Source organism: Capricornis sumatraensis, chromosome 2 (assembly GCF_032405125.1).
Source record: "Capricornis sumatraensis isolate serow.1 chromosome 2, serow.2, whole genome shotgun sequence".
In the NCBI taxonomy this organism is placed as follows: Eukaryota; Metazoa; Chordata; class Mammalia; order Artiodactyla; family Bovidae; genus Capricornis; species Capricornis sumatraensis.
In genome coordinates this window covers 135,479,364-135,499,689 of record NC_091070.1, presented here as the reverse complement: position 1 = coordinate 135,499,689, position 20,326 = coordinate 135,479,364, and the positions used below count along the sequence as shown (strand labels likewise).

Genomic DNA, 20,326 nt, shown 5'->3' with positions numbered 1-20,326 from the left:
ACTGGACCACCAGAGAAGCTCCTTATTTGAATGTTTAAATACACATGCTAATAATGAAAAGATTTTAAACTAAATTAAATAAAATAATGCTTTTAGTATAGATATAATTATTGCTAAATAATTTGAAGGGTACATACCTCTGCCTCTAGATCTTTCGAAGCTCTGTTAACCAACTGCTCTAACCATCTCTCAGGTCAATCAGAGATGTCCCCCCCAGCTTGGAGTCTGGATTAGCACACTTCACTTTACAACAATATGACATTTTCCAAAAGACCTGTGGAGTGTCTGTTGCAGGCAAAACACAGTTATTTAGGGACTGTCACACAGAAATAAGTCAGAGAATTTACCTACCACTTGGGACTGGAGAACTGAGAAGTAACAACAGAACAAGGCAACTGACGATCATTGCCCCATAAGGGGTATGAAGAGTGGAGGTCTCACTTCTTAGAGGGATCGAGATTGTCTCCTGAAGGCCTGGGAAAGGGTGCTTCCTGGACTGGAGGGATGGATGGGGTGAATAAGGTGAGGCAGGGCATTCTGTGGGATCAGAGGAGATAGTACAAGGCTCTCTTCTGACCCTTTTACTTGGGGATCAATTATAAACCCAGGCCACTCTGAAGGAGTCAGTGACAATAGCAGGGTGATACACTAAAAAAATTTTTTTAATTTATTTTTCTGAACAGGTAATACAGCCACATGGTAAGCAATTCAAAAGCTCTTAAGGACACCCAAGAAAGATCTGCATTCTCTCCCTTCACATGTGAACAGACTTTTCTGATTTCTCAGCACTCTTGCCTGGAAAATCCAATGGACAGAGGAGCCTGGTGGGCTGCAGTCCATGGGGTCGCTAAGAGTCGGACACGACTGAACGACTTCACTTTCACTTTTCAGTTTCATGCACTGGAGAAGGAAATGGCAACCCACTCCAGTATTCTTGCCTGGAGAATCCTAGGGATGGGGGAGCCCGGTGGGCGGCCGTCTCTGGGGTCGCATAGAGTTGGGCATGACTGAAGCAGCTTAGCAGCAGCAGCAGCAGCAACAGCAGCAGTTATTTCTAGAATGAAGATTAAGTTAATGGAGGCCTGGGGTGACTTGATTCCAGCTTAATGTGACAGGGACTGAAGTCTGTGGGGGCAGAAACTTGGTCAACTGCTGGCAGTCTTTTCTACAGCCACCTGCCCAAGGGCTTTCCTTGTGGTCCAGTGCTTAACTTTAAGACTTCACTAGCCTCTCTGGTTCTCAGCACTCACAGTGCCCATAGCTGCTAAGACCCTTGGGTAAGACACACCAAACACGTCAAACAAAATAAGAGAAACTGCTTCTGTCACCCTCCCTCCACCTGCGGGCTGAGACTTCCTGATTTCCTAATGTTACCTCTAAAGAACATTTTCCCACGGGTCAGAGTCATCTGAGAAACACAATGACAGCGTCAGCTCCTGCCCAGGTGGGAAAATGTGGCCTCAGCCTCCCCTGCCAAGTCCTCCCTACATCTCCATTCTAAGAATCCTGTCAAAAACCAAAACAACAACAAAAAACCCAACGTCTCTCAAAGGGAGGCGTTAACTTAAAAACAAATCAACAAAAAACTGGGTTTAATTTTTTGAGCAGGTAATTCATCCACATGGTAGTCCACTCAAAAAGTTAGAAAGGGATACAGAATAAAGAGTAAATGTCCCTCGCCCCCCTGACTCCCACCACCTAGTTCTCCTGCCAGGAAGTGATCCCTGCTCCCTTCAGACTTGCTGCTGAAGTTAATTTGCACTCCTGGGGTAGCCTGTAGCACAGGGGCCCACAAAGGACACAAAGGCAAACCTGAGTCTAAGAGGATCAAATCAGAAGCAGGAGAAGGCTCACAGCACATGCTGGTCACAAAATCAGAGTATCACATGCAAGTTATGATGGGGTTCCTTTCATTTTAATTATTCAGATTGGGACTGAATGCCAGATATTACAAACCAGATTATAGACATGGATTGGAGGTAAAAAGAAAGCTAGGAAGCACTGAAGAAAGCACTTCTGTTTTAGATTCTTAAAGCATGTTATTTCTCAGCTGTCGCTTTCTCCCTGATACTATATGTCTGTATATATTTATAGTATTCTTACTTTGTTGTACGTATTTTATACTCAAGTTCCTTAGCAGACTGTCATGTGAACAGCATTGCCTGGGGTTGTGCAGTGCGCAACTCACTCAGCTGGATGCAGCGGTCCCTGTAAATGCCAGGACTGCCTTGATGATATTTGTATCCCTTCACCATATTCTTAGTGAATATTTTTAATCGAATTACTTTCAGGTAAGGAAGGCTCCATCTCAAAGTGTTATGGCAGTATAAGGAGAGAGATGGTTGGAGAAGTAAGCAGGGGCCTGGAAGTGAAGGCCCTTGTAAACCTGGCAAAGAATCTGGTGCCAACTCTGAGGGCCACACTGGGGCAATGATTCAGTCTGATTTGCATTTCAGATGGGTCGCTCTGGCTGTAGTCTAGATGGTGGCTTGAAGAAGAGGAGGGAGCAAAGCCTGGGAGAGCAATGAGGAGGCTCCTCTAGGCAAGAAGTTCACTTCCCTGAGCAGCAGTGTGGGTGGAGACAGGGGGACTGATTCAAGAAATATTTTGGAGGCAGAAGATAGATAGGGTGTCAGTGATTATACACAGGACCTGAGAGAAAAAGGTGTCAAGGACATGGTTCCTGGCTTGAAGAGATGCTGAATGTAACAGCGTCAATATCAGAGCAAAAGGATCATCCCAAGACGGGTATTTAATTTTTTAAAGAAATATTTGTTCAAATATTTTAAAGAAATAAGCAAAACTAAATATTTAAGCAGTTCAAGTGTACTTTCTATAACACATCAGGTAAAATGTATATTTATAAAAATATAAACATTACTTATCAATCTAATACAAATTGCTAGCTAGATAAAATGAATGAAGAGAAAGTGTTATTCAAAAAATCCTAAAGAGTCCAGAGATAAACCTATGCACCTATAGTCACCTAATCTGTGACAAAGAAGGCAAGAATATACAATGGATAAAAGACAATCTCTTCAATAGGTAGTGCCAGGAAAACTGGACAGCTACACGCAAAAGAATCAAATTAGGACATTTTCTAACATCACACACAAAAATAAACTCAAAATAGATTAAAGATCTAAATGTAAGACTGGACATTCTGAAACTCTTAGAGGAAAACATAGGCAGAACACTCCCTGACATAAATCGCAGCAAGATCTTTTTTGACCCAACTCCTAGAGTATTAAAAATAACAAAAATAAACAAATGGGAGCTAATTAAGCTACAAAGGTTTTGCACAGCAAAGGAAACCATAAACAACATGAAAAGACAACATGTAGAATGGGAGAAAATATTTGCAAATGAAGTTACCAACCTAGGATTAATCTTCAAAATATACAACAGTTTATGCAGCTCAATATCAAAAAAACAACCCAATCAATATCAAACAACCCAATCAAAAAAATGGCATTTCTAAATAGACATTTCTCCGAAGAAGATATACAGATGGCCAACGAGCACATGAAGAGATGCCCAGCATCACTAATCATTAGAGAAATACAAATATAACAGCAATGAGATGTCACCCCATACTGGTCAGAATGGCCATCATCAAAAAATCTACAAACAGTGAATGCTGGAGAGGGTGTGGAAAAAAACAGAACCCTCCTACACTGTTGATGGGAATGTAAATTGGTACATTGACTATGGAGAACAGTATAGTGGTTCCTTAAAAAACTAAAAATAGAGCTTCCTAATGATCCAGCAATCCCACTCCTTGGCATATATCTGGAGAAAATCATAATTTGAAAAGATACATGCACCCCAATGTTCATTGCAGCAGTTTACAATAGCCAGAACATGGAATCAACCTAAATGCCCATTGACAGAAGAATGGATAAAGATGCGGTGCATAAATATACTATGAAATATTACACAGTGATGAAAACAAACAAAATAATGCCATTTGCAGCAACATGGATGGACCTAGAGTTTGTCATACTGAACGAAGCAAGTCAGAGAAAGACAAGCATCATATGATATTGCTTATACGTGAGACCAAAGGTATGGACATATTTACAAAAAGACATAGAGTCACAGATGTAGAAAACAAAAGTATGGTTACCAGGGGGAAAGGGGAGAGGGATAAATTGGGAGATTGGGATTGGTATATACACACTACCATATGTAAAATAAATAATAAGCACTCTATAGCACAGGGAATTCTACTCAGTACTCTGTAATGATCTACACGGGAAAAGAATCTAAAAAAGGGTAGATGTATATAACTGATTCACTTGCTGTGCAGAAGAAACGTAACTGTAAATCAACCATACTCCAATAAAAATTAATTTAACAACAACAACAAAATGCTGAAGATCAGTATTGCCACAACGAAGCAGATGATAGTATAATTCAGTTAGATACAGAGCAGCAGTGAGGAGAGTGTCTGAGAACTGTTTTTAAAAGTTGGATCTCTATGACCCAGCAATCCCACTGCTGGCCATACACACCGAGGAAACCAGCATTGAAAGAGACACGTGTACCCCAGTGTTCATCACAGCACTGTTTATAATAGCCAGGACATGGAAGCAACCTAGATGTCCATCAGCAGAGGAATGGATAAGAGAGCTTGGTACATATACACAATGGAGTATTACTCAGCCATTAAAAAGAATTCATTTGAATCAGTTCTAATGAGATGGATGAAACTGGAGCCGATTATACAGAGTGAAGTAAGCCAGAAAGAAAAACACCAATACAGTATACTAACGCATATATACGGAATTTAGAAAGATGGCAATGATAACCCTGTATGCAAGACAGCAAAAGAGACACAGATGTATAGAACAGTCTTTTGGACTCTGTGGGAGAGGGCGAGGGTGGGATGATTTGGGAGAATGGCATTGAAACATGTATAATTATTATATATGAAACAAGTCGCCAGTCCAGGTTCGATGCATGATACTGGATGCTTGGAGCTGGTGCACTGAGATGACCCAGAGGGATGGTACAGGGAGGGAGGAGGGAGAGGGGTTCAGGATGGGGAACACGTGTATACCTGTGGCGGATTCATGTTGATGTATGGCAAAACCAGTACAATATTGTAAAGTAATTAACCTTCAATTAAAATAAATAAATTTATATTTTAAAATTTTAAATAAATAAATAAAATTAAAAATAAAATAACAGCTGGGAAAAAAAAAAGTTGGATCTCGCCAGTTCGGTTTCGATGCATGAGACAGGGTGCTCAGGGCTGGTGCACTGGGATGACCCAGAGGGATGGGATGGGGAGGGAGGTAGGAGGGGGGTTCAGGATGGGGAACACATGTACACCCATGGCTGATTCAGGTCAATGTATGGCAAAACCCACTACAATATTGTAAAGTAATTAGCCTCCAATTAAAATAAATTAATTAATTAAAAAAATAAAAGTTGGATCTGATGTCCCTGAGGAATCCTGCATAAGCGGTTACAAATAAGGATTGGGAGCTCAAGCGTAAGAGCTGAGCTCTAGATAAAAACTTGGAGTCATCAGTACATGAAGGCAACTGAAACTACATAAATAGCTTTATGTAAGAGAGTTGAACTGAACCTTAGAAAAGGCTAGGATTTTAATTGAAGTAGAGGATGTGTAGGGAGAAGGGTGGATTTACAAACTGAAGGTAAGAGCAAGTCAGAGAAAGCTATGGAGTTTGGAATAAGTGGATGCTGTTAGTGGTGTGCTGGTAAATGTTTAACAACTGACTCTCTAGGGAGGGGAAGGGCAGTCCTACTTTTTAGTGTTTGCTGACTGCAGTGGTATGAATACTCTCATCATAGCCAGTTTCAAGTTACCAGTGTCACTGGGCATGGAGTTGGGAAGAGTGGAATTGGGAAGAGATGAGCCTAGTCAGTTCTCGTGAGCTCAGACCAACTCTAGCACACAGCTGGATGTGGTCCAGATGGAAACAGGATTGTCAGGCGGTAGTGGAGGATCCACCTAAAAGAGAAAGTGAGCCACTGATGTGGCCATGAAGCTTCTGGTGTGGCCACAGTGCCACTGGTGTGGCTATGAACCTTCATACACTTCTGCTGCTGCTAAGTCGCTTCAGTCGTATCCGACTCTGTGAGACCCCATAGACGGCAGCCCACCAGGCTCCTCCGTCCCTGGGATTCTCCAGGCAAGAACACTGGAGTGGGTTGCCATTTCCAATGAATGAAAGGGAAGTTGCTCAGTCGTGTCCGACTCCCAGCGACCCCATGGACTGCAGCCTACCAGACTCCTCTGCCCTTGGGATTTTCCAGGCAAGAGTACTGGAGTGGGTTGCCATTGCCTTCTCCGTCATACACTTCTAGGGGGACTATTAAATGATGCAACCACTGTGGAAGACAGTTTGGTAATTCATCAAAAAGTTAGGCATAGAGTTACCATTTGACCCAGCAACTCCACTGCTAAGTATGTTCCCAAGTGATTGAAAACATACGTGCACACAAAAACTTATTCATGAATATTCCTAACAGCATTGTTGTTAAGTTGCCCAGTTGTGCCTAGTTCTTTTGCAACCTCATGGATTGGGATTTTCTAGGCAGGAATGCTGGAGTGGGTTACCATCTACTTTTGCCAGGATATCTTCCTGACCCAGGGATCGAACTCACATCTGCCCACATCTCCTGCATTGCAGGCAGATTCTTCATCACCTAGCCACCAAAAGTAGAAACAATACAAATATTCATCAACTGCTGAATGGATTAATAAAATGTGGCATATCCATATAATGGAACATTATTGAACCATAATATTAAGTACTGATACATCCTACAACATGGATGAATCTTGGAAACGTTATGCTAAGTAGAAGAAGCCAGATAGAAAAGGCCACATATTGTATGATTCCATTTGTAGGAAATGTCCAGAATAGGTAAATCCAGAAAGATAGAAAGTAGATTTGTGGTTACCAGGGGCTGGGGATAAGGAAGGTGATGACTAATGGCTAATGAGTAAGAGTTTGAGAAACAGTGTGCTAGGAGATTGTGCTGTTGCTCACATCTATTTCTTCCACTGGAGTTACAGAAGCCTTGTCTGTTGGCCTTGTTCTCTAGGCTAGAGGTCTGTCCTCCAGGTTCAAGCTCTCCGTCATAATCAGCTAGCACATCCAAACACCAAGCTCTCCTTGGAGAGTTTTGCACAGGCCAGGAGCTAGTTGACCTGATTTTTTCATGTGTGATTAAAAGCTCAGGTGAAAACATTTAATGGAACATTATGACCTTATTAAAAACCAAGAAAGGCACACCTTTGAAAATACAATCTCATAAAGCCCTACTTTGTAGACAGATGTGTGTACCAAACTCTCACTTCCCAGAAAGGGATTAGAATTTATAAAGGGACATTTTGTTTCCTGGCTACAAAGTCATTTCAATCCTAGGGATATTCACCAGCCATATGAAAAGCCTGCTGCAGCTGATGGACTGGCCACAGTTACTAAGTGTCATAAATGTCAACGGCCAGCCTTTCTCTTGGAGATTAGCTTTGGGGAAGTTTCTGGGGAGAAAAAGTGGAAAAAGGACAGATGTTGTTTCATATGTACGAGTAGACTGGGATCACAGAAGAGGGTGAGTCAGGGCAGGTGGTAAACATCAGCAGAACAGAGGAGAATCTAACTGCTGCTGTCACATAATTATTAGGCTAGAAATGTGACCTGACTCCTTTCTCCCTGTCCTGTTGCCAGAAAGAGCAGAGGAGGGCCTGACTGACCCTTCCATATGCCCCCTCCAAGCTAGGTCATAGCAGTAGCTGGCTGCTGCTTCTTTTTTAACCAGTTTACAAAAAGTGTTCCTGAACCTGATCTCCTAGTTGTCTTGACAGTTTGATGTTACTCAGTTTAGGGGGATTCTGTTAGTCATCTAAGCAGAGTGTTAGCATCCCTGTTCTATTTTGGGAGGGACCTGTGGTATGTGGAGACTTAATAACTAGTCATAATTGTTTAGTGTGGGGTGGCAAGAAGAGAGTCTAGATCTTTTGATTGTGATCTTGAGTGCCTGCCTAGCTCCACAGCTGCTCTCAAGGCATGCTTTTTGCCCTCAATTCAATCGCTCAACAAAGATTTATTGGTAGCTGCTATGCATCAGGAACTCTTCTGGGCTCTTGGGCTACATCAGTGAACAAAAACAGAGATCCCGGTTCTTCCGGAGCTTACATCTGATCTGGAGTGAGGGCAGGGGCAGAAATGACAATGAACATAATGCATAACTGTAAGTTATAATGTGTGTTTGAAGGTGATATGTACTATGGAAGCACAAGTCATTCAGGCTTTGAGGATCAGTGGGACTGAATTACAATTGTGAACAGGGAGGTTGGGCAGTAGGGGTAGTATTGGGGGCTTGTGGGGACTAAAAGGAAGATGCATGTAAAGTGCTCAGCCCAGAGCCTGGTGCGTGGGTGCTCATACCTGTGGCAGCTGTTAGCACCATACCAGTCCTGTCTCCCAAGAGCTCCAGACCAAGGCTGTGCCCAAAGTGGACAAGCAGCTTAGTAACAGACAGGTTAGATGGTGAGGTCAGGGGCCTGTCTGGCCTAGAGCATGGTGTCACAAAGTGCCCCAGCTAGGTGTAGAGACCCCATGTATGCTTTCTGTGATGTGTCCATGGCCAAACCAGCAAGGCAGGTCGTATTGGAGAGATCAAGCATCATCTCTGCTGTTTTTGATCAAAATGGACTCTGTAAATCCAGAGTTGAATAGAAAGTGCTGAAAGAAGGGGCAGCGTAAGGCCAGGGCTCCCCCATACTCCTGGGAGTCCCGGGGCTCCTGGCATCATGTTGCTAGGCAACAGCACATGGATTGAGGACAGTGGGCAGGGGTCAGCCTGGTTGGGGTCTGTCAGCTGGTGCCTGCTCTGGGAGAGAGAGGGTATTGCTTGTAGGTAAGAGGAAACCACTGACTGCATGAGGTGATTAAAGGAAGACCAAAATGCAGCCTTAACTCAGTGAAACTCTGCTTCATGCATGCAGTTTCACCTTCAGGGATTTGCTCTTTCAAGTAAAGACTGGTGTAAAACTTTTTGGGATGTGGAAATTTTAATTTAAACAAAACCTTAAATTACTTAGGAATAAATTTAACAAAATAGTTGCAAGATCACTAAATGGAAAATGACAAAATACTGCTGAGAAAAATTAAATAAATGAATAGATATACTGTGTTCATGGTCTGGAAAACTCAATATAGTCAAGATATCAAACCTCCCAAAATTTACCTATAGGTTCAATGCAATTCTGCTCAAAATTCTAGCAGAATTTCTTTTAATAAAAATTGACAGTCTAACTTAAAAAACTTAACTGAGAAGAATAAACATGTAAAAGAGATTTTAAATAAAACTTTGTTCTCTTAAAGTGAGGAATCCGCACTCACTTCTGAAGGGGCTGGCTCTCTACACCCCTAGATTCTGGAGCAGAATTTGAAAGTCCCTGGGTTAAGGTATTTAAAAAGTGAACAGCTTGTTTTGGGGGTAAAATATTAAGCCATTTAAAAGCTATGATTGCATTATTACAGATTTTAATGATTTTTTCTGTGTGTGCAAGGATGAATAACAGACTCCTTAGAGGATCTGATGAAAACTATATCCATAAAAATGCATATATCTAAAATTCTGAATCTGGTTGTATAGGGAAAATGGTCCAGGATCCTAGATTAAGGGACCTCTCCCATCTTGTATGAGATGTACTTATATGATTTGCTTCCTGATGAGATAATTTTTTAAGTCTCCATAGAAGAGTGAGTGAAGGGAGAAAAGGATTTAGTGGAGAATCAGAATCTTTAGAGTACAGCCCAGGAATCTTTTTTTGTTTTTGTTTTTTTAGGAATCTGTATTTTTAACATAAGCTTCAGGTGGTTGTGATGATTTGACAGATTTAGCCACCAGAGGTCGAGGGCTGGATATGTCTAGACCTTTAGGCTCAGATGGTAAAGAATCTGCCTGTGATGTGGGAGACCCAGGTTCGATCTTTGGGTTGGGAAGATCCCCTGGAGAAGGAAATGGCAACCCACTCCAAAGTGGATCCATGGACAGAGGAGCCTGGTGGGCTACAGTACAGTCCATGTGGTCGAAAAGAGTTGGACATGACTGAGTGACTAACACTTTCACTTCTTTTTTAGGATCCAGGGCTTTCTTGGTGGTTCAGAAGGTAAAGAATTTGCTTGCAATGCAGGAGACTCAGGGAGACCCAAGTTCAATCCCCTGGAGAAGGGAATGGCTACCCACTCCAGTATTCTTGCCTGAAGAATTCCATGGACAGAGGCTACAGTCCATGGGGTCTCAAAGAGTCAGACACAACTGAGCGACTATCACTTTCACACTTTAGGACCCAGGAGACACTGCTACTGAGCCAGCAGTCTTAAGAGGGTGGGAAGGAGGGAGAGAAAGGAGCAAAGAGGGAGTCTCTCCAGTCTGACAGAGAACAATCGAAAAGGTCCTACAAGGTCAAGGTCGCTGAGTCCCTGAGTGTTAGCAGACCTTCCACCCAGAACCTGAATGAGAGCACTCCAGAGCAGAAAGAACAAACAGTTCTGGAAGCCATTCAGCTGGGGCTGGGCCACAGAGAAAATCTCTTTGGGGGCACTGCTGTTCAGTTCCGACATTTCACCACGATCTCCTCGTGCCGTGCTAAGCAGAGCTCACTCCTCCCTTCCAGGGAAGGGCTGGTCTCTCCTCGGCAGTCAGGATTGTTTAATGGGATCTGCTCCTGTCCGCATCACAGGCTTTCTCAGCAAAGAGGCATTTGCACTGTACCAACAAATACCTATTGACCCCACTGTACCAGCTCAGGTGTTTGCCTGGGGCACCCCGCCCCCATCTTGACATTCTCCCCCAAAGTATCTGCCTTTCAGGGATGCTGAGAAGAGAAGGGGCTGAACCTGCAGCTGGCGGAAGAATGGGAGGGGCCTCTTCCAGACCCCAAGGCCCTAGTCAGAATCCAGGTTTACTTAAGAACCTGTTTCTTGACTCAGGCCCTGTCCCAGCCAAGACAAACCCAAGTCATGTTGATCCCCTGCTTCCTTGGTGGCTGTGACTTTGTGTAGCACTGGCTCAGTGACCTTAAGACTCAGGATCTGAGACTCCGCTTGGCTCTGGCTGTCCCGTCTCTCTGGGCAGTGAGGGGGTTGGGGAGTAAGGCAGGGGCAGTGGCCAAGTGGTTACCTTTCTGGCCAGCAGTCTCTGGGCAGTGATTCTTAGCTTGTCATTGTTTTACTCAAGTGGATCCATTTATCCAAACTGAACAAGATTTGTACACTTCAATGTATATAATTTTTCCCTAAAAATAAATAAACCTAGAAAAACTAACAACAACTTTCAGTGGGGAAGAGTGGGTGAAAGTAAATAAACAGGAATGGCAGAAACTATAAGTACAGAAGCTGGGTGGTAGGTACCTGGGGGTCATCATATTCTGTCTTTTTAAAATATACATTTGAATTTCATTATAATAAGAAGTGAAGAAATTAAAAAAGACTTAGAAATCTCCCTCCCTGGTCAAAACCTTAAAGAAACTCATACTCTTTACCTTAGTAATTCCACTTCTGGGAATCTCTCCAAAGGAAATAATCAAAGATACACATAAAGCTTCATTGTAGTGCTATCTAAAATAAGGAAAAATTGGACAAAACTCAATGACCCACAACAGGAGAATGGTTAGAGCAACTGTGGTGCAACCTTAAAGACACAAGAGCATGCTCGTGACCTAAAATGTCAAAAAAAAAAAAAAAAAGTCAGAGGAAGAAACTACATATCATGGGATCTTCATTTTGTTTTAAAAATGCATATGCATGGACTTCCCTGGTGGCTCAGTGGATAAGAATCGCCTGTCAATGCAGGGCATACAGGTTCAGTCCTTGTTCTGGGAAGATTCCATGTGCTGCAGAGCAACTAACCTGTGTGCAGCAACTGCTGAAGCCCACAGGTCCTCAAGCCCGCGTGCCACAGCAGGAGAAACCCTCATGCTGCAATGAAGAGTAGTCCCTGCTCGCCACAGCTGGAGAAAGCCTATGCAAAGCGACGAAGACTCAGCACAGCCAAAAGCAGACAAATCAGTAAACGCGTATATTGTATGATTTCAGCTATGGTGGTCTAATTGCTAAGTCATGCCCAACTCTTGGGACCCCACGGACTGTAGCCTACCAGGCTGTCAGTCCATGGGATTCTCCAGGCAAGAATACTGGAGTGGGTTGCCATTTCCTTCTCCAGGGGATCTTCCTGACCCAGGGATCGAACCCGTGTCTGTTACATCTACCCGCACTGGCAGGCAGGTTCTTTACCACTAGTTCCACCTGGGAATCCCCAATAAATGCGTGTGCACATATTTAAAAAAATCTGTAAAGAAATGTAATAAAATATTAGAAGTATTGATCTCTGCTTGGTAGGCTTATGGAAGATTTTAATTCTCTTTTTAATTCTAGCCTGTATTTTCATAGTTTCTACAATTAACATTTCTTACTTTGATAATTACTTTAAAAACTGAGACGTGCCATTTTGAAGGAAGAGCAGGAAAGATGGAAAGAAAAACAGATTTTCATACACATAGCAACTGTGAAATAATAAGGTGTTGGAACTGGAAGGAATCTTAGAAGTTTGAAATCACCTAAGTCCAACTTCCTCATTTTACAAATGAGAAGACTGAGGCCCAGGGCGACGAATGTCCAGCTAAGCCGTTTGTTCTTAGTCTCTCTGACTGCTTGTTTTAGCAGCTCACTGAGCTCTCATGGCCCCAGGACCTTAACAGCCTGGGCTGTACCCCCGATGTTAACCCCTGCAGGCCTGTTTGGGAGCAGTCCTTGGATTCTCCAGTTAGTCTGGGCCAGCTGTTGCCAGTGTCCTCAGCCAGTCCGGATGGAGAAATTCCCTGTCAGAAAGGCCAGTGAAACAGTAGACCTCGCCACCCCCTAATCACCTAGAGCTTGTCCCTCAGACAGTTGTAGCTGGCCATCTCTGTCTTTTCAGCTCTGCTTTGGCAAAGGTTACTTCTAGGCAGCTAGGTCATATGTTCCTCCTGTGTCCCATTTAAAATTGTGACTTGGGGACATGTCATGTCATTGTGCCTAGGGAGAGCAAAGAATTATATGCTGGACGTACGAATGAGATCTATTTGAGTGTCTCCTGGTAACTCCCTGGTGGTCCAGAGGTTAAGACTCAGTGCTTCCACTGCAGGGAGCGTGGATTTGCTCCCTGGTCGAGGAACTAAGATCGCACATGCTCTGCAGTGCTGCCAAATATAAAATAAAATTTTAAATTTTTAAATGATTTTTTTCTAAAAAGCCAAATTAAGAAAAGAAAGATTAAAGTCTATGTTTTAAAAAATGTATGCATGTGTCTCCTTTGTGAATCTGCATACTATGTAGACCGTATGCTCTCCAAGTCAGGTCACTAGGTAAACTGAGGTTGTGTTGGGGAATTGATTTGTTCATAAAACTCTGAATATAATTGAGGAGTCCTGCCAATTATATCTCCATCTAAGCCGACGTCTTGGATGGTGAGATCAACTATAGCTCAGATCTGAAACAGCTGCAGCAGAGCCACCTGCGTTGGATGGTGTGAATATCCCCAAGGGACATGAAGTAAATTAGCACATATTGAAGGGAAATTTTCTAAGGCCCAGAACCACCATTTTCCCAGCAAACCTCCCACCCGAGTGGGACACAAGGGACACCAAATGAAAGACGACGCAGAGGCAGACGTGGCTCTCGAGTCTCCAACAGGCCAGATGCAGTCAGAGTGACTGAAATGATCTGCTCGAACAGATTCGATGTTTTAACACTAATTATCAGGCCTCAGAAGAGAGCCTGGCTGCTGGCAGACAACCAATACTGTCTTATTTAATTTTTAGATTTGGCTGTTAAATTTGGCCCAGCGCGAGACTGTGTTTGATGGGACCCCGAGAGTGAAGGATTCCTGGTAGGAAGGCCTGGGTTCTAGCTCTGTGTGACCTTGGACAAGCCATTTCACCCCATGGGGAGTGTTTTGTCATCTGTGCAATGGAGGAAACACCCCCTGCTCTGCTTGCCTTCTGGGGAGTTTGAAGATCAAATGAAATGGTGTAAAAGCACTATGCAAATGACAGGCATAATTACGTTCACAGCCAGAACATCGAATCTTTTCTGCCTGGTTCACTCAATTCTATGTAATTTACATACTGTGGATCTTACCCCTCTTCTTGCAGCAAAATCCTTTGGAGGATATCATTTTTAGACCCGAAATTGAAAATGTATAGTTTCCTTATTCATCCTCAGAGTCCTCTGGGATAAAGGAAAGAGTGGAATTAAAAGAAAAAAGAGACTCAGAGTGATGGTAGCCCAAGGGCAAAAAGAATTCCCACCCAGGTGTTCTTTCTTTCCTAGATGACACTGACATCTAATCTAAAGTCAAAGCGTCTCATCCTAAATTAGACTCGCAATTCCCCCAGCTCCTCCTTCTCCTTTGCATCTTCTCCCTCTGGATAAAAATGCCCGGTTTACACTTTGCTGTCCTGAGCCATGCTGGGCACAACCTCTAGAACCTCTAAGCGCTGGGGAGACAATAGATATTTGGTAAATATTTATAATAGAAGACAATAGAAACGGAGCTCTAAAATGTTTCTCTCATTACCCTAAGTTTCTTACAGTACAGGTCAAATGCAATGTTTACCACATATCCACAAGTCTGGAGTAACATAACTTGTAAGGCACACCAGTTTTTATGTCCCAAAAAGAAAGGAAAACCCCATCAATCAAAACATGACACAGTGCTTCCTTATTGTGTTGGGTATAAGCCATGACTTGATTTCATAGGTGTTAAAATGTGAATGAAATATGCATCTTAGAAGAGATGAAATGCAGTCTATTTACCCCTTCCAAAAAGTACAGATTTCTCCTTTTGATTCTGATGAATTCTTAGGTTGGCCCACTTCAAACTGTCTCAGTTTTAGCCCCAGCTCCACTCCCTACATTGCATTTATGTGCAATCATCCTTCCATATGGGTAGAAGGGGGACATTAATTCTATTTTTCTTATGGATACAATAATACAAAGTACTTTAGGGCTTGAATATAGTTTTGGGTTAAGTGAGGATTGTGAAATGCTTGTCAAAGCCAAAATCACATTAATTCTGTGGCCTGTTGTTTGTGACAAGATTTAAAAGGTAAGAAATGTTTTGAGTATTTCCACAGCTATTGTGCTTTCTTTTCCCAAGTAGTGCTTTCTGTGATTTTTGTTGCGGTGCTTCTTGTTTTATTTAATATGCTTGATTTGGCTGTGTTGTTGTTGTTACTCAGTTTATTCTTAGATTAGGTGAACTATGAGTTTTCACTGCACAGAGAAATTAGGTGTGAATACAGTCCATGGGGTCGAGAAGAGTCAGACACGACTGAGCGACTTCACTTTCACTTTTCCCTTTCATGCATTGGAGAAGGAAATGGCAGCCCACTTCAGTATTCTTGCCTGGAGAATCCCAGGGATGGGGGAGCCTGGTGGGCTGCCGTCTATGGGGTCGCACAGAGTCGGACACGACTGAAGCGACTTAGCAGCAGCAGCAGCAGGCTGATATGATGAGAACCCATCATCTGCCTGGGCTAAATATGATGTTTTCATAAAATTCGAGGCAGGAATTCATAGTTTTTTCAGGGCAAAATTGAGCACGAAAAATGCAGGGAAATCAGGGGAAATAGAAATACACCTTTTGTGACAATCCTTTGTAATTTTTCATGGGCCAGTTCCTGTTTGTAAATTCTGCAGTTTGGGACAAGGAAAAATCTCCCTGTTTCTAGCCTGTTCTTTAGTCGCCTTCTCACACTGCTCTGGCCTAACAGGACATTATTTATACACAGCAGCAGGGAGACATGGAAAAGCGGGGCTCGGGGGGCGCAGTTCTAGGGACTAGACCATGGCCGGTGGAGAGGAAGGGAGCCACATGGCCATATAGGTCCCGTCTGTTCTTGATAAGGATCATTTCAGCTCCACAATGCCTTGCCCCTCCCTGCTGCAACCCCCTCCCCTGGGGTCCAGGGCCCATTACAGTGATGGCGAGTGTCAGTAGCCTTTGTGCTGGGCAGGAAGCAGGTGGGAAGCTGTTCATGCCTGACGGATGCTAACACATGCTCTGCCCCTTCTCTCCCCTGCAGTCTGAGTACCACTATGAGTACACCGCGTGTGACAGCACAGGTTCCAGGTGGAGGGTCGCCGTGCCGCACACCCCAGGCCTGTGTACCAGCCTCCCCGACCCCGTCAAGGGCACCGAGTGCTGTAAGCAGTCCTGCCTCTCAGCTTTGGCCTCTGCCCCAAGCCTCCTACCATCCGAGTTAGGCCCTTCCTGACAGTGTGGCTGCCTCGAGGAATCAGATCTCCCCACCCCTGCCTCTCCATCCACCAAATCCCAAGATTCGGTGCAGGAGTGCTATTTCATGGATGGGAATCTCAGTTTCTTTTTCTTTTGAAATGTAAATGCCATCACAGTATAAAGTAAAAATCATGCCGGCTGTGTGTCACGTAGATACTTTTCTCTGCATACATCTTCTTTTCTGGTCTGTGCATTTCTCTCCAGCCTACACTCTCCAGCCACAGTCACTCATTAGGAAAGATTGTGATTTGCAGTTGTTCTTGAAAAGGAAGCCAGAGAAGATAAATTTCTGCAGAGACAGATCTTTAAAATGCACTGGGCATCACTTCAGGGAACAAGAATGTTCCCTGACTGGGGAGCTGACCATGCAACCGGAAAGGCAGTGACTTGCCTGCAGCTCCCATCCCCTCCTCTAGGACTCTGTAGCTACAACTTTCCTATCCCTAGCAGCTATTTCCCCTGTGCCGTTCCTTTTAGAAAAGGCAAAACCAAAATATTTTTTATTTTCAACAATAAAGGATCAAGAAATCTTTGACTAGAATCAAGGAATCTTTGAAGATTTGGAAAGGAGATTGAGGGCTTTTAAAATCTAAAATATGCTTAGCCTAGTGCCTGGTTCAGTGGGTGAGCAAATAAATACTTGTTAAATCAGTGAATGGATATTGCTAAGATCTGAGTAGAACAGAGGTGTGACTAACAGAAACAAATGGGCCATCTTCAGTAAACTTGGCCAATGTTCTTAATATGTGCACCTGCGATGTGAATCACAAAGATAAATAAGGCACAGCCTCTGCCTTCAGAAGCGTACAGTCTGGTGGGAGGAGCAGATATCCGTTCATCCATTTTTTCAGCAAACCTTAGTGGAGGTCCTGCTGTGGCTGGTTGCTGAGCCACCATGCCTGGAGGAGCTCAGAGCCTGGTAGGAGGCACACATCAATATGATGTGTTATATGAGGTGAAAAGAATGGGCCTTATGGATGCTTAGGGATCAGAAACAGCTGGGAGAACCACTCAAGCAAAAGCCTGGAGTTGGGAGAACATCAGACACATTCAGAGAAGAGCATGTGGCCTGAGGTGGAGACAACACAGGGAGGGGATGGATGGGAGTTGGGGGAGAAGGGTCTGGGGTGCGAGATTAAGCCTGTTGGGGTTAGGTTGGGGGAAAATTGTAAAAGACTTTGAATGCCAGGTTGAGAGCTTAAGTCTATAACCAAAAGTTGGTGGGTGGTGCCTGATTATCTTTTAAATAACAGAAATAATAGTATGGGCTTCTCTGGTGGTTCAGTGGTTAGGAATCCACCTGCCAAAGCAGGGGTCATGGGTTCAGTTCCTGGACTGGGAAGATCCCACATGCTGCAAGGCAACTAAGCCTGTACACCCCAACTACCAAGCCCTTGCACGTCAACTACTGAAGTCTGCTTGCCTGGACCCCATGCTCTGCAACAAGAGAAGCCACTGTAATGAGAATCCATGCACCACAACTAGAAGAGTTGCCCCGGCTCGTGGCCAAAGAGATAAAGACCCAGTGCAGCCAAACATAAATAAATTTTAAAAAGAAATAAGTATGTATCAGTATTTTAGAAAGGTACTTCTGACCACAGAATGAGCAAAAACAAGCAATAGGCAATTAGTTAGGAGGACATTGCAGTGGTTGAGCTCACCTAACAGATCACAATAATCCCAACTAGCATGGTGGCAGTGGGACCAGAAAGGAGAAGACAGAGGCCAGAGACAACAGGACATCCAAGGCCGAAAGGCCAGGCACCCTTCAGAGGGGTTAGAGCGAGAGACTCTAGTACCCTCTTTTACTGGAGAGCTCTCAAAATGGCAGAGGGTACCCCTCAGGAAATGAGACTAACAGCCCAAAGTCCTGCAACAAGGTCCTTCATCTTTTCTGTTGTTGTCATTAATAATGGCTTTGGGAATTCCTTGGCATCCCAGTAGTTAGGACTCCATGCCTTCATTGCCATGCCCTGGGTTCAATCCCTGGTGGAGAAACTAAGATCCCACAAGCCATATGGCACAGCCAATAGATAAATCACCCCTGTATGGGGTGATGATGATTCACCCCTGTAAGTTTTAAAATTCGGTGGTTTTTAGAATATTCACAGAATTACATAATTATCGCCACTATCTAATCTCAGAATATTTTTATTACCCCAGAAAGAAACTTTATATCCATTAGCCGTCTCTCCCCATGCCCCTCCCCCAAGTCCCTGGTGCCCCAGATCTACTTTCTGTCTCCATGGATTTGCCTGTTCTGGACAGTCCATACAAGTGGGGTCATAGACGATGCACCATGGCTCTAAGTCAGTGCGTGAAACCCTTAGGTCTCCGTCCTCTGCTCCTCCCTCTAGGATGCCCACACCCGCCCACTTCTAGGTGGCAACAGCCTCACCACCTGCCCTTGTCCCCGCTGTTGTGTTCCAGCCTTCTCTTGCAAAGCCGGGGAGTTTCTGGACATGAAGGACCAGTCGTGTAAGCCGTGTGCTGAGGGCCGCTACTCCCTTGGCACAGGCATCCGGTTCGATGAGTGGGATGAACTGCCCCATGGCTTTGCCAGCCTGTCAACCAACATGGAGATTGAGGACAGCACCTTGGAGTCCACCGAAAACTGTACTTCGTGAGTCGCCCCTCTCCCCCTGCTCCTCCCCCTTAGCCCCTCATCTCCTTTACCTCCCTGCTCCCCATGCTGGGGAAGGGGCTGCAGAGAGCACTCCACAGCCTCCTCTCCTTCTCCTTGGGGTGAGGACTGGAGCAGGACTGGACTGCTGGATGTGTGATGCCCACCTCAGCCCAGCCTTACTGCCCTAAGCTTACCAGCGACTGCTAAGCACTTGTGACAGGTGAAAACCACCAGGAAATAGACATTGATAAGATGGACAAGGGTCATATGGCCCAGTCTGTTTAGGACAAAATCCAATTCTACCATGGAATTTTGGATCAGCCAAAACACTTCCTTAATTTGATTGCAACACTATGTGCAAAGCCTCGAGTATCTTCCTGGCTTTGGTGTCAGCTTCTAAATCTGGTCTCCTAATCCTGAGTTTACGAGTTTGGGGGGATAAAGTAGGACCAGAGCTTTGGTCAGTCATGGCTGAGATGTTCCAAACCCTTTGAGACCCTGGTGACCAGAGAATTTTCCAACTCAGAAGAGGATCTTTTCAGTAATTGAAAAACTCAACCCAAGGTGCTTACAGAATGTGGGAGCTGCCCTTATCCTATCCTTTACATATTTAACTCTAAGGACAAGAATTAAATGATTGGTTCAGGCACTATTCTAGATGCTTTACATACATTATTTTTTTCTAATCCTTATGAGAACCCTTGTGAGGGTGAAACAGGTTCTGTTGTCCCCATTACACAGATTTGGAACTGGAGGCTCAGAGAAGTTAAATGACTTGTCCTTTGTTATCCAGCTTACAACTGGGGAGACTAGAATTCATCCTCAGTCCCAAGCTTTCCACTGCCCCATGCTGCTGCTTTCAAATAACATTTAGTGTGTTCAAGACAATACTTAGGTCTTAGAGAGGAAAAGTGGGGGGGGGGGGGTGGGTGTTGCATGGATGTAAAAGACAATCGCCCGCTACTCTTTGTTAAATATTGACAAAGAATATAGGAGAAAAGTACATGAAAGTTTCTCTTATACCCAATCAAAAGGATTAAAAAAATTAATTGTATTACACCTGAATTTTTAAAGGTTAGAGCAACGTCTCCCATTCCTATACTTAAATATCCTAGAAACACCATTGTCTGAGCCAGGCAGCAGGTCTTTTAACAGCCCAATGTTTATGTTATTTTAGGGTACAGTATTACGAGTCAGAGGGCTTCCCCAATGGGTCAATGGTAAAGGATAAGTCTACAGTGCAGGAGACACAAGAAGACACGTCGTTCAGTCTCTTGGTCGGGAAAATCCCCTGGAGGAGGAAATGGCAACCTACTCCAGTATTCTTGCCTGGAAAGTCCCATGGACAGAGGAGCCTGGTGGACT

General features: G+C 43.9%; 1 protein-coding gene across 3 annotated transcripts in view; it reads left to right on the top strand.

Moving 5' to 3' along the window:
- Positions 1–20,326, top strand: part of ELAPOR1 (endosome-lysosome associated apoptosis and autophagy regulator 1) — a 75,595-nt gene that overhangs the window by 18,396 nt on the left and 36,873 nt on the right. For 2 of the 3 annotated variants that reach the window (XM_068964642.1, XM_068964641.1), the window contains exons 2-3: positions 16,121–16,241; positions 18,766–18,958. In XM_068964642.1, coding sequence (XP_068820743.1) covers positions 16,121–16,241; positions 18,766–18,958 — 314 coding nt within the window. Of the gene's footprint in view, positions 1–16,120; positions 16,242–18,765; positions 18,959–20,326 lie in introns of those variants that run through there. The other variant, XM_068964643.1, reaches the window with a different exon arrangement.